The sequence below is a fragment of the Hydra vulgaris genome, chromosome 14, assembly GCF_038396675.1.
Source record: "Hydra vulgaris chromosome 14, alternate assembly HydraT2T_AEP".
In the NCBI taxonomy this organism is placed as follows: domain Eukaryota; kingdom Metazoa; phylum Cnidaria; class Hydrozoa; order Anthoathecata; family Hydridae; genus Hydra; species Hydra vulgaris.
The window spans coordinates 23,934,152-23,950,000 of NC_088933.1; the positions used below are offsets into that span (position 1 = coordinate 23,934,152).

General features: G+C 28.3%; 1 protein-coding gene across 4 annotated transcripts in view; it reads right to left on the minus strand.

Annotated features, from left to right (window-relative positions):
* The window catches only part of LOC100202527 (lysine-specific demethylase 7B), a 67,809-nt gene that overhangs the window by 9,605 nt on the left and 42,355 nt on the right, over positions 1–15,849 (minus strand). For 2 of the 4 annotated variants that reach the window (XM_065818239.1, XM_065818238.1), the window contains 5 exons: positions 8,375–8,427; positions 8,208–8,295; positions 7,764–8,056; positions 7,578–7,679; positions 7,410–7,480 (listed from right to left, as the gene is read on the minus strand). In XM_065818239.1, coding sequence (XP_065674311.1) covers positions 7,410–7,480; positions 7,578–7,679; positions 7,764–8,056; positions 8,208–8,295; positions 8,375–8,427 — 607 coding nt within the window. The remainder of the gene's footprint in view (positions 1–7,409; positions 7,481–7,577; positions 7,680–7,763; positions 8,057–8,207; positions 8,296–8,374; positions 8,428–15,849) is intronic. The other 2 variants (XM_065818241.1, XM_065818240.1) reach the window with 1 other exon arrangement.

Here is a 15,849-nt window from a genome sequence, read left to right on the forward strand (position 1 = left end):
GTTAAAAAATTAAAATTTTGTTATTTTTTTGTCTTAAATTTCAAATTAAAGTCGTGTCTCATACTTTTCATATAAATAGTAGCTAAACTACATTTTGATAAAAGCGTAGAATTGTCCCTGTAAGTAATGATAACTAATTTGAATTAAGATATATAAATAAATAGCTATATGATGAAATTGAGCATTATTATTATTGTTGTTATATTAATATTTCTTCTTATTGTTTTAGTCAATAAAACGTTAAAGAGCAATAATTCAGCTATTGTCATTTATCCTTTGAGTGCATAACAATTTTATTAACTTTTTAATCATTGTGTAACAAATAACAAATGAACAAAGCTCTACGACCAGCACAATTTAAATCACCTCCAAACACACCATCAAGTAACCAAGAATTTGAACATTGGTTAAGAACTTTTGAATACTTTTTAGATATGTTATCTCAAGAAAATCATTGACAAACTTAGAATTCTAACTAATTTTCTTTCGCATCAGGTTTTTGAGTACATCCAAGCACTTAAAATACTTGCCAAAGATTGTAACTTTAAAGCAGTTACTCAATTACAATACCAAGAAGAAGCAATTCACGACTCCTTTATCAGTGGTATAGATTCTAATGAAATCAAACAACGACTTCTTAAAAATTGAGACATGACACTAGAGCAGGGTTCATGGCTGTTTTAGAAATCCATTTTCCCTGAGTATTCCCTGATTTTCACCCGATTTCAAGTACTTTATCCCTGAGTTTGGGTGGTAAAAAGTATAAAATTTTCCTTTTTTAATGTTGAAGGATATAATACTTTCGCAACTGAATCCATGTTCCCCTAATATTTTTATCAGAATTTTAAAGAAATTAGATTCTTCTTCATAAATAATTGATAGCAATGTATTAAAATAAAAACTAAAAATTTGTATACCACAAAATAACTTCAATTTATATATAAAACTAAAAAACATTCCCTGAGTTTTCCCTGATTTTAAAAATTTTTAAAAAAAGTTCCCTGAATTTTCCAGGTATTCCCTGATTTTTCAGAATTTAAAAACTTTTCCCTGGTTTTCCAGGTTTTCCCTGAGTGCCATGAACCCTGTAGAGGTTATGTTTGACAAAGCTAGAACTTACGAATCTGCTCAAAAGTATTCTGAAGATTATCTATCCTTAATTTACCAAAAAGCTACTTTTACAGCATCTGTTTCTAATGAGAATACAGAAATTCTCACCACATCTGCTTTCATTCCTAACAGTAACAACTCCTGCATAAAAAAAGTTTGCTTCTTTTGTAGAAACAATGTGCATCCTAGATATAAATGTCCAGCTTGTTGTGTTCTATTAATGAGAATGAACCATTAGAAACCCATGCATCTGATACAGCTATTGCAGGACTTCTTAATCAAAATGGCAAACCAGTTGCTTTTTTTTGCAATTGTTATACCGATCTGAGCTAAAACATCCCCCTATTGAAAAAGAGACATATGCTGTTATAGAATCTGCTCGCATTAGTGCCATCTACTAACTGGGAAGCATTTCAAGCTTTTAACTGATCAACAATCTGTATTGTTTATGTTTAATAAGAATAATATGAGTAAAATCAAGAATGATAAAATATATCAACAGCATCTTAAGCTTTCTTGTTACAGCTTTGACATTGTTTACCGAGAAGGAATAGACAATATTGCACCTGATACTTTTAGTTGTATGTACTCTTCAGCAATGAGCTTGTCTACTCTATTGTCTTTACACAATTTGTTATGCCACCCTGGTGTTACCAGAATGATTGTTTCTCGCAACCTACCTTTCTCAGTAAATGTTATGAAATCTGTTACAAGCAACTGTTAAATCTACTGCACATCTGTTACAAGAACCAGATGAGACTACACAACAGTTTCAAACTTAAGACTCGTCTACAGTTAACTTGGAAACACCGAATCTAAGCTCATTGGAACAATCTACTGCATACTTGTTACAAAATCTACTGCACACCAGGTACAAACTTAAGACTCACCTACAGTTAACTTGGAAACACCGAATCTAAGCTCATTGGAACAATCTACTGCATACTTGTTACAAAATCTACTGCACACCAGGTACAAACTTAAGACTCACCTACAGTTAACTTGGAAACAGCGAATCTAATCTCATCGGAACAATCTCCTGTACACCTGTTACAAGAACCAGATAAGATTGCACACCAGTTACAAAAACCAAATGAGACTATGTCATTGGATCTTCCTACGACATCCAGTGAGTCTCGACCTGCCATGTCCAATAAGGTTGAAAATGATATTTCACCAAGATGATCAACTTGAAAGTGCACGGCTCTAAATCGGTTAGATCTTTGAACAATTGAATACTTAAAACTTAAAGTTGTCGGGGAGAATGTGATGAAATTGAACATTATTATGTTGTTATATTAATATTTCTTCTTATTGTTTTAGTTAATAAAAAGTTAAAAACTAATAATTAACTTATTGTCATTTATCCTTTGAGTCCACAACAAGCTAAAACTATCTTTTGAATAATTTTATGCAGAATAATAACTACTTAATTTAATTTAAATAGCCAGTTTATGTAGGTTAAATATTAGACTTGAAATATTCAACTAAAAACAACAGATTTAATGCAATGTTTATTTGTGTCCTGTAAGTAACACAGCATATAATCAACTTAATTCCTATAGATTCATAACTTATTTACAATAATTGAACAAAATTTCAATATACAATTACAATATAAAACAAATAAATGATTTTTAACAATTCATATATAAACATCTAATCAATATATAAACATCTTATCTGTTAAAACTAAAAATATATATTTAAAGATGTGTATATATACACACACACACATATATAATATTATATTGCAGTTTCATATATAGAAATATCATAACGCTGATAACGCTGTTTCTCTAATGTATAAGATCATCAGCATTTTCTTTGCTTAACTGTAGCTTTTTCATGTCTCCTGTAACACACCATCTCCAAGTTTCCAGCTTCTACTTCTAATTTTTTTGCTTGAAACTCTTAACTCTGGACGCTAATACATGATCATCTGCATCTTTAAACCACCTTAATCGTCCCTGATGCACCCTTTCAGATACACTCACTATTAATAATCTCTATATAAGATCACCACTTTTTTCCTTGTTTTTAGAGTTGCACCGCACAACCATCTGATTTTTGTCTTTTCAATTCTTTCCAAATAGCGTTTCACTGCTATGCATCATTATAATCTGGACTCACATAGTGTATATCTTTTCTTTAATCTTTAATAATACACTTCTTGCCATTAGAAGTGGAGATAATTTTCTGAAACTCAGACAATCCTTTCTTGTTGTAATTTTATGTTGTAGATGTGTTTATATATATATATATATATATATATATATATATATATATATATATATATATATATATATATATATATATATATATATATATATATATATATATATGTATATATATATGTATATAACAATAACTTTAAATGTGTTCAATAATTTTAAATGCGTTCTATAGAGTGCTCAATGATCTTAAAGGGATCCCAAAGTGCCGAGACAAGTTGTGTTCATTTAAAGAGAGTGATAAAAAAAATGTTTGGGCAGAATTTTTTTAAGTAAAACAATAAATGTATACCAACAAAAACAAACTTTGTACTCGAAGCTCGCCGTCTCCACAGTAGCAATTCTCTTGGAGTCTTTTAAATATATATACCTCAATCTACAGACTTTATAATTTATTCAAGTGCGTTTAATTTCAAAGAGTTTTATTAAATAACGTCATTGTAGAATTTCAATAAGAAATCTTAAAAAAAATTTTCTGTTAGCGAATTATAGATTTTTTTTTCATTATAGATTTTCCATTAAAGAATTTGTTTAGTTACTTATCATTACATAAAAGTTTTTTTTTTAATCATAAATATACTATAGAATTTTTTTAGTTATTTCAAATTATTATTGTTTTGTTATTTTTAGGAAGTTCGCATTAAAAATAATAAAATATTTCAGACATTTTAAACTTGTTTATTGCTGTAAATTAATTTTGTGTTATATTTATTGTTATTAAATTATTATTATGTATATAAAGTTTCTGTTAAAAAAATTATTTTGTATTTTTTAACCTTATAAAAGTTTAATTAACAGCATTTAGGAGTTGTTCATAAAGTACGCTTGGGTGGGGAGAGGGAGTCTGCAAAGAGTGTATATCAGATGGAGGGCAGGGGGTCAATTATAAAAGTATGGAGACATTAACATAAAAAAAATTTCATAAAATGTTGGGTAGGTAGGTTAAGAGTGTAGATAGTTTTAGGGAGATAGAGGGTACTCAAAAAAAACTATAGCAAAATGTAGAATGGGGGGTGGGGGGCTGGAGGAGGAGGGGGGGAGGGGAAAGAAAGGTTGAAATTCAAGCTTACGTACATTATGGACAACCCCTTATTTGCTAAACTTTTCATCGGGTTACATATATTCTTGAAATACTTATTTAATCAAGCGAGATATATTTAATAAAATTTATTCTATAAAACATGTATTGCTCATTTTATTTTATTTTTAAAGTTAAATAATTACTGTTAAAGATTGCAAAAAAAGTGTAGTATTACCGAGTCAATTTTGAAATTGAAATCGTTTAACGAAAAACCTTTTATTTTGTTAATTTTGCTAGTTTTTTGATAAGAGAAATGTAAAATACTTGCCAAATACGACATATAAATTAGGAAATATTAAATATGTTTTTTACACAATAAAAATTTTAATTGCTATCTGTCTTCAATTATTGCCAAAAAACATTATTTATTGCTTTAATTAGTAAAAAGCTGTCTGTTTTATGCTCTGTTATGCATCGATGATCTTTAAAAAAAAAACTCTTTTTTTACTTTACATGGCCATTATGTACAAAAAAGTTAATGTTTGTTATTATTACTATTTTTAATACTGCGCACATCAGTTTATATTTTAAAGAATGTTACCTAATTTGTAATACCTGAGGCAATATTTATTTCCTTTATTTTAATGCAACAAAACTCTTTTTCAAGTGGCATAGTTTTACAATATCCATATTTACATCATGGTTCAGCACCAAAACTTAAACGGCTTAACTTTGACATTTTAGCAATATCAAAATTCAAATTTTCATAGCTGATACGATTTTCAACTATTTCGTTTCTTTTATCCATACAGTTTTTTTTGTCTTTTTTTAAAGAGTTTCAAATTGGTATGGAGTTGCCGACATTTTAATTGTTTAGTTATCAAAATCCAAATGCAAAATACAAAATTACCTTAATATTTATATGCAAATCATCAAAATTTATCAATTTCCACTAAATTGACATACTTAACATTTTCTAACTATAAATTAAAGAATTCAGCTATTATCTCTAATAAATGATGTCGTTTACCAAAATTATTTATTAATTAAAAATTTAAAAATTTTTTAAATGTTATTTTGATAGGAAAACAAAAACGTCATAGCGATAAACAGCTTAGATAAACTAAAAAAAAGTTCACATTATTTACATAAAAAGAAAAAAAGATTCAGAATATATAATAAGGTGATCAATCACTTTTTTATATATTTATTTTATTTAAGAGTGTAATATAAATCTTAATTTTATTTGGTTCTTGCGCTCCATAAAAAAATATTTTTATGTTTAGCTTTCTATAAAATTTATAGGAAAGTTATCGCCATAAACGCTATTTTAAAAAACAAATAAAACAATAACAAATAATATTGATTCAAAAAAATCAATTCTACAATGATGTCATTTACTAAAACTCATTGGAATTAACACGCTTAAATAAATTATTAAGTCTGTAGATTGCGGCGTATATTTTAAAGACTCCGAGAGAATTGCTACTGTGGAGACGGCAAGCTTCGAGCAATAAGATAGAAGATAGATAGTAGTATTTGATATATATGTATATACATATATATCGAATGTATAAATATTTAAAAATGCTTAAGATATATATAGTGCTACTGTTAATATATCCATATCAATAGCAAGTTAACAGATTTAAAAACAAACAGGAGAACATCAAGTTGAAATACTTTTTCATAATTTGTTTAAGTTGTTGTTCCAAGGGAGTTAAATATTATAGGGACTTAATTTGTTTCACCGACGGGGTTAATTTATTTCAAGGGGAGTTAATCTACTTTGAAATATATTAACTCCCTGGGTAATTTTTTATGCTATGGGAGTTAATTTATTTCATGACATTGGTGAATGTGGCTTCCAATACTTTTCATTAGACACATTGAGTAAGAACCTAAGAAACTAAAATAAAAAGTTCCTATCCTTAAAGTGTGATAAACGGCCAGTATAAAAAATAGCAAAACAACAGTTGAGCCATAACAACTAGGTAAAAGCTATATTAAAAAAACAAAAAAAACAAACAAATCGACAGTGATTACCACAAACATATTGAAACAAACATTTTAATACTACGCTCGTAAATTAGTTGCAATTATACAACTAATTTAAATTATAGTTAGGAATTTGATAAAAAAAATATTTAAAAAAAAAAATTTCCACATGTATTCCCTGAATAGTCAAAATAAAAGTTTTCCAGGTTTTCTACAGGGATTCATGCTCTTTCCAGATTTTCCAGGTTTTCTACAGGGATTCATGCTCTTTCCAGATTTTCCAGGTTTTCTACAGGGATTCATGCTCTTTCCAGATTTTCCAGGTTTTCTACAGGGATTCATGCTCTTTCCAGATTTTCCAGGTTTTCTACAGGGATTCATGCTCTTTCCAGATTTTCCAGGTTTTCTACAGGGATTCATGCTCTTTCCAGATTTTCCAGGTTTTCTACAGGGATTCATGCTCTTTCCAGATTTTCCAGGTTTTCTACAGGGATTCATGCTCTTTCCAGATTTTCCTGGTTTTCTACAGGGATTCATGCTCTTTCCAGATTTTCCAGGTTTTCTACAGGGATTCATGCTCTTTCCAGATTTTCCTGGTTTTCTACAGGGATTCATGCTCTTTCCAAATTTTCCAGGTTTTCTACAGGGATTCATGCTCTTTCCAGATTTTCCAGGGTAAATGGTAACTCTGATATATTGTATACAATACAAATACAATAAATATACATGTATACAAAACATAACAAGTTTCAAACATATTTATTTAAATTAACTTTAAGTTACTATTTTAATACTTAAGTTAATTTAATTACCACAAGTATATATTTTTATTTTTTTAATTGTTACTGGTTACTATATAGCAAGTAAAAATAGTTATATTAGATAAAATATTAAATAATAAAGGTATACATAATATTGAAAAAGAAATCAAAAAATTTATGGTGCAGTGGTAGAAAAATTATTTAATGTTAAAAATTGGAGTGAATCTAATCAGAGTTACTTTGTAATTCAAACTTAACAAATAAATGTAGAAATTATAAGCTTACAGACAAATCTTCGTCCGATGGAAAAAAGTTTTCAGAACAAGGTTTTGAATGGTCAGCTGGAATATTGTTCTCTTGGTTATGTGAAAAAAAAAAAAAATGTTTACATCGAAAGTATATGAGTATTTAAAATAATATAAAGAAACATAAAAAAAAAAAGTAAAACTATACTTTTTTTTTTGTTGTGAACTATTTTTGATGGTTTTCTCTGCCCAGGCCTCCATGAAAAATCATCACTATTTAAGTCACTCGTTACGTCAATGCGTGGGTATACTGGATAAAATAAAATAAAAAAACATCATCATCATTATCATCATCTGCATAATCATGATCATCATTATTATCATTAAAACTTACCATAATCTTCATCCTGGTAATAATTATCAATACTCGGATCATAATCAGAACCTGACTCTGAATTAGATCGTTTTTTAGTTTTTTTGATTTCTTTTTTTGGTACAGTGTTTTTGACATTATTTTCACACTGTATATTTGTTGATGAGCTCTTTTTTTGTGATGGTTTAGAAAGAGCAAACGTGACAGGTTTAACAGTAGGATCATCAACATTTGGCTTTGTTGAAAAAAATAACTTTGTTTTTGCTGGATCTAATTCCATAAAAGTATCTCTTTTAGCAGCTTCAATTTCTTCCCTATAAAAAAAAAATATATATAAAAATATATAAAAATAATTCATTGAAATCCAAAGAATGTGGAAAAAGGAAAAAGTTAAATAAAGATGAGAAAAAATAAAAATGAGAATATGAAAAAAATTGCCTCTAACTTAATTTTTACTTAACTAACTTTATATCTGTTTTAGAGCGATCTTTGATCCTTGAAGATGCATTTTCAATTGTTGAATATAAATCATTTCCAGTTTTTATTGAGGGCACTACATTAAAAAAATTTAATTATCATCAGTTAAATAATGTTTGATGTCTTTTTGAAAATTAAGTTTTTAAATTCCTTACAAGATAACCTCAACTTAATAGCTCCAACTTTTGTATCTTCATCGTTTAACACACTATAGAGAACAAATATATAGTAGCAAAAACATTAATTTATTCTAAAGTAAAAAAAAAAAGAAACTAAATTTTAGTAAATTTTATTTTAGTTTCAGTGTGTATGTGTGTGTGCGTATGTGTGTATTTCAATTTAATATATAATTATTAAAACCAAAAAATAATTTTTTATTGTTGTAAACTTTGATTGATTACAATATGAAAATAAAATTAAACCTAAAAATAACTTTTCTGCTTATTTTATGAATAAAAATTTAATAACAAAAAGCAAAAGCAAATTTTATCTGAAGTATAATTCAATTAAGAATTTTATGTCTGTCAAATGATTCATCTGTTAACTGACAGATGACAATGGTTATAGGAAGGTATTTAAATTAAGCTAAAAAAATTGAGTGACCAAAAAACTAGAAAACAAACTTCCTTGATAAAGCAAGAGTAATTTCAATATCTGCTTTTTGGCATGAAAATGATTTTTAAAACTGGTAATAAACAAAAAATCTTTATTGCCAGTCTTCAATAAAAAATTTCGTAATATAAAAATTTAATGCTTTCATTATATTTTACATTTGTTATTATTATTATTTTATGTTTGGTTCAACCTTTCTTGTCTTTACTATTATCATTAAGGTTCATTTAACATTCAACATACAACTTTCATTTAACATTCAACATACAACTTTCATTTAACATTCAACATACAACTTTCATTTAACATTCACGGTTTTCTTTGTCATCATCATTGAAGGTTCAACATGATTTTCAATATATATGGCTTTTATTCAATCTTTAATGTTGTCTCAGACGCTGTTGCTTAACACATTAAGCAACTTTAATCAAGATAGAGTCATAAAATATTGTTGCTTCAAATACAACACTTAAGCTAGAGTTGTTAACCAGAAGGTTTTATAAAATTCCAGGAGTTATTCTTTTCAAAAGATATTGATAACAAGAAATTAACTATTTCGCACTGAAGTCAACAAAACATTTAAAATTGCCGATGTTCATTTTGCAAGTACTCATTCCAAAATATAGCATTTTGCAAGTTAAATTTCATAGTAAAGCTTTTTTGCTACATACGAAATTAGCACTTTCGGATGTGGTTTGTGAAATGAGTGCTTTTTCTAAACGATGTTTTAAAATCTATGAAAATTTGCTAAATGGATAGAACTGTAAAAATTACACATCTTTATATACCAAAATATTTATAATTAAATGTTATTTTCAGAATCACAAAATATTAACAATATAAAAGCTTACTTTTTGAAACAATGACAGAAAATAAATTTATGTCAAAACAAATTCTTTCACAATAGTAACTTGCGGAACAGTCACCTTCAGAGAAAAACTTATGAAAAATGTCATTATAGATGCATTTAATTATGTTTTATGAACCAAAAATGCAAATTTTTATAAATAAATAACGATATTCATGATGTATACCTCAAAAATTGTCAGTTAACGAACAAGAATTAAATAATGTAAACAACATGAATTACACTTAAGAAAACTACATCGTATCTATAGGATCATGTAGATGCGCCAATAATTAATAATAAATTTGTAATATGTCAAAATTGCAAAAAAATTTCCTGATGAAAATAATAAATGGAAAATAAAATAGTCTGATGATTCAACAAGCAACTTTATTCTTAACATAACTTTGGGATTTTATTTTCCATTTAAATCTATAAAATATTATGTCATTATGTTTTTAAATCTATCCATAAAATATTGTCATTATGTTTTTAAATCTATCCATAAAATATTATGTCATTATGTTTTTAAGATTTGTAATATCTGATGCAGGAGCAAATTTAGGAATAAAATGAGGGTGGTGAATCCTTAAAAAGTACCAACTGACTTCTAAATAAAAAACAAAATGCCTCAAAACTTAAAACCACCCATGTGTGAAAATACCCGACTAACCAAAAAATCAACTTTAACTTGAAATTTACTATTTTAATTTTTTTTCAAAATGAAATTATCAGAATTTTTCCTATAACTTCATTCATAATTTCACATGTTTTTTTTACAGGGGGCATATCACCCCTGATAGATTTGCCTCTGACTTGATGATCGCTGATTTGCGTGAAGTTCTAAATTATGTTTAAAATAAATTGAGCATTGCAACTGTTTTGTTTTTACTATATTTGCTACTATATATATCTATATCTGCAAAAATATTTAAAAAAAAAACTTTTAAAAATGAACTTTTATTTTCATTTAAAAAATGTTTTTATGCAAGAAAATCTAATTATATTCAAAATTATATCTAAAATTTGAATCTAAAGAACAAAAATTATATCTAAAATTTGATATAACTTTGATTCTTATGTAAACCAGGTTGATATACTTTTAAAAAACATTTTTATTTGATAATATTAGGGACCTGTTAAAAATTCTAAAGTGTTGAGGAACATCTAAAAATCTTTTTTATTGAAAAATCTTTTAAACCCAATATTTTATAATTATATAGTGGGATAAATTTGGAGGGAGGGTTGATACTTACAATTATAATTAAAATTAATAAATGTTACAATATTACGTTTTGCATTGTTATTTTTTTTTACCCCTACTCTAGATGAATATTGCCAATGTTGTAAATGTCTTTAAACAATGAAGACATTTATGACTTCTCTTTTTTTTTTTTAATATATATTTGAAGAAAGTGCTTTTTGCTTATTTGGTTTTTTTTTTCCAGTATTTTGATTTGTTTTACTTATTTGAATTTTAAAATCTTTGATTATTTTATAAACTAAACTTTTAAAGGAACTCTTATGCGGTGAAAGGTTTTTAATAATATGGAAGTAAATTTCCTTTTTAATCAATGTTTTACATGTTTTTATGCTTATAGTTAACTTTTTAAATATTGTTATTAAATTTTATATTTGTTTTTTAATTTTATATCAATTTTAACAACATTTTGATAGTAGACAGTTTACTGTTTTATAATTTAATTATGTCACACACTATAAAATGTCTACATTATTATTCTCTTTAGATATTTTTTATTTCAAATAAAGATATCAACAACATGTCGTCGATATGATGTAACATGTTTGACAATTTTTGTTTACAATAGTTGGCATGTCATCTTTTTTTATTTGTAAAACAGTTTTACTCTTTAATATTCAGTTATTGATTTTTTAAATTATTATTATCTTTTTCTCATTTAATTTTTTTTTAATATTTTATTTGTTTTACTGCTTACAATACAATACTTAGTATTTAAACCTAAACTTAGCTTCTAGGTTTATTTCTTTTCTAAATCAGTTAAGTATACATAGATATATAGATGTTTAGATAGATAGTTTAGATTGATAGATTAATATATATGTGCTTTATGTTTGTTTATTTTAGATTAAAATAGCAAAAATTAAACAAATTAAGTTTTATGAAACTTAACATAGTTGCTTCATTATGTCAAACAGCTTAACAGCTGAAAATAGAATAAATCGTCGAAATGTAAGAAATGAGGCTAGACAAGAAGAAATTAATCATTGCCAAAATAAACGAAATGAAGCTAAGCAAGAAGAAATTATTCGTCGCCAAAATCAAAGTAATAAAGCAAGGCAAGAAGAAATTGTTGCTAAAATCAAAGAAATGAGGCTCAGCAAGCATTACTTAAAAACGTGAAATGCATTGCATAGCAAGAAATAAATCATATTTGTCAATATTGTGGTACCCCACATTTTTGTGTGGGGCACACATTTTTTGTGCTACCATTCAGGCAAGGCAATGTGTTAGTTCAGCTTTCACCTTATCCACCGCTAATGATTGATTTAATGACAGGCAACCATTTGATCGTGCTTTAAATCAAAATTTCTTTAATCATATTCAAAATTATAATGCCTGTCTATCTTTTGCTTCATTCACAGCCAGAATAGCTCCTTCCTCAAATCATGGGCCACCCAGTTTTAGGATTTGTGGACAAATTGTGCACTGTGTTGGTAACCTGAGACCTGATCAAAATGTTTTTTCCTGCATATTGTCAGTTATATTTTTTATGATCTCAATACTGCTTTAAATTTTCAAATGGAGCAAAATGATTGTTGCATACATGAGTTGATAGAACTATTACAGACTATAATTAGTCAAGAGAACATATGGGTTCTCTTGCATTTAAAAACATGGCAGAAGTTCAAAATGAAGAAATACATCAAGCAGCTTAAGAAGGTTGACCAACTTCAGTTGTCAAAAAGTCATTGCTTGAAGGTCATGATAGACATTGATACAATCTACCTTCACATGAGGAAGTTGCAATTGTGTTTGTAGGAGACGATGGTGCTCTGCCATTATCTAGGGAAGTAGTTATATACCCTTGAGGTCAGGCCTTAAAAACAATTTCAAGTATGTTTGCAAACCTAGATCCAATAATATATTCAATACTTTTCTAAGAGGTGATGCAGGATGGCATGAGACACTAGAGCATAATCTTGACCAAGCAACAGGTGTTAGAAATCGGGTTACTTTGTCTCAGTACTACAATTAAAGGCTTTCTGTTAGAAAAACATTCAGTCCTATATTTTATGGTAAGAAGCTTTTTCAATAATATGCTGTTGATGCATATGTCAAGATTGAAAGACAGCACCTTGTCTTTATCAGAAATAACCAAACTAAACTTTGAAGTGAACAATATGATACATTATATGAACATGTAAATAACTTTGCAAACAATCTTAATGTAAGACCAGGTTGTGTTGTTATACTGCCATCTTCATATGTTGGAAGTCCAAGAGCTTTAAAAGGAAATTTTGAAGATGCAATGGCAATTATAAATATGGCAAACCAGATCTTTTTATTACTTTTACCTGTAATTCAAAATGGAGAGAAATTACAGAAAATTTAAATCCAGGTGAAAGTGCAACTGATAGACCTGATTTAGTGCATTGCATATTTAAGATAAAACTTTAATGCTTCTTAGATGATATTTTTAAAACACAGAGTTTTAGGCAAAGTTATAAGTCATGTACAAGTTATAAAGTATCAAAAACGTGGTTTGCCACATCAAGGCCTACTCTAGGAAAAAAATTTGGGCGGTGTTACCCCCTCATTCTGGCCAACTTTAGCAGAAAATCAGCATTTTTTTCGTGAAAAAAACAATATTTGCCATTAAAACGTAAAAAAAAAACATTAAAAAAAAAATGGATGCAATTTTTAATTTGGGCGGCGCTCAAATAGAGTCGAAGCTATTGAAAACAGTCTTGAATAGCCCCTGCACATGTACATATTTTATTGCACTTTGTAAATGATGATAAGCTAGAAGCAGCAGAGGATGTTGATATCAGCTGAAACCCCAGATCCAACTCCTGATCCTGAACTTTTTGAAATTATAAAAACATGCATGATTCATGAAACATGCTGAATTTTAAATCCCAATTCTCCCAGCATGAAAGATGGGGTTTTCACAAAAAATTTTCCTAAAGAATTCAATCCTTATACTTTCAATGGCTATCCACACTGTAGGCGTTTAGATAATGGTAGGGTAGTCATTATGAAAGGTAACCAAGTTGATAATCGATAGGTTGTACCCTATAACCCCTGGTTATCTAAAAAAAATCAAGCGCACATAAATATTGAAACTTGCAAGTCCATTAAGTCAGTTAAGCATTTATACAAGTATATCTATAAGGAGCATGATTGTGCTAATGTGTTAATTAATAAAAGTGACCATGATGAAATTAACACATTTTTAGACTGTCGCTTTGTTTCTGGACCAGAAGCTCTTTTGTGAATATATGAGTATTCCATAAGTGATATGTCACATACCATTATTTGCCTTCGGCCTTCCTGATAATCAGATAGTATATTTTAATGAAGGAGAAGAACAAGTAGCTATAGATTGTGCAGCACAGTGTAATACCTTACCGTTTTGGTTTAAATTAAATGCTGAAAATACTGAAGCATGTCGCTATTCTTATGTTAAAGTTCCGTTACACTTTTTGATGGTAAAAATTGCAAGTGGAAAGTAAGACAAAGAGGTAGTGATAAGGTGATTGTGTGAATGTGTAAAGTCAATCTAACCAGCAAAGCTTTTTTTATCATGTTATCAGTTAGGTCTGTTGCAAGATGACATTGAATGGAAAAATACATTAACTGAAGCTGTTGCAACTGGAGTGCCTTAACAAATTAGGCAACTGTTTTCCATCATATTGACTTTATGTCAACCTGATGATCCTTTACACCTTTGAAATACCTTTAAAGATTATATGGTGGAGGATTACATACACCGTTTAATATCAGTCCTACTTGCTGAACAGGTAGCTCTTCGTCAAGTTGAATTTATAATTAATCAGTGGTAAAACCTTAGCTTATTATAATTTGCCAACTTTAGATCAGTTTTTAGATTATGTTCCAGAAAATAATGATGAAAATATTCAGGTATTTATTGATGAAGCAAATCCAGCTAGACCATGGTTAAACGATAACCAGCGTAATTGAGCTGATGCGATCCTTGCTGCACTTGAGGAACCTAATAATGAAAATAAGCATTCAAGATTGTTTTTTATGGATGGGCCTGCTGGTTGTGGTAAAACATTTACTTAAAATTACTTAATTGCTGATACACGCAGCAGACATATTAGAACTGCAACAGCTGCAACTTTTCTTAAAAATGGATACATGTTGCATGGCTTATTCAAACTTCCTGAACCAATTTTGAAAAATAGCACATGTAATGTACCTCCAAATTCTATTCATGGTGGATTCCTGAGACAAGTAAGTTTATATTTACTTAATAAAGCATCTATGATCTCTAAACACGCTTTGAGTGCCATTGATATGTTATTACAAGATATTTTTACTAATAAGTTTCCTTTTGGTGGGGTAAAGTTATTCTTATGGGTGGAGACTTGAGACAAATACTTCCAGTTGTGAAGAGAGGTCAACCAGTAGAAGTTGTAGAATCATGTATAAAATGTTCTGAACAGTGGCAATATGTGCAAAGGTTTTCATTAACTGAAAATATGAGGGTTTAGATAGGAGAAGAGGAATTTTCTCAATGGCTTCTAAAGCTTGGAGGTGGAACATTACCTGTCAAACCTGAAGATCCTTTGCAAGGGTGTATTGAAATAACTGAGTGGTGGTTTCTCATTGATAATAAATCTATTGTGGAAAAGATTTTTGGTAGCACAGAGGAGGCTGATAATGCTTAACATGCTATTTTAATGCCAACAAATGTTGATTCATTGGCAATAAATGAAGAAGTCCTTGACTGTATACCTGGTGATGCTAAAATTTAGTTCAGATACCATTAAAACTAATGATCATGATGAAATTTATAATTTTTTAGTTGAGTTTTTAAAAAGTTTGACTCCAGGTATGCCTGTTCATTGCCTAAAATTAAAAATTGGTGCTGTTGTAATGTTAATTAGAAATTTAGATCTTAAAAGCAGACTTTGATGGTGCGTGCACTACACAACAAT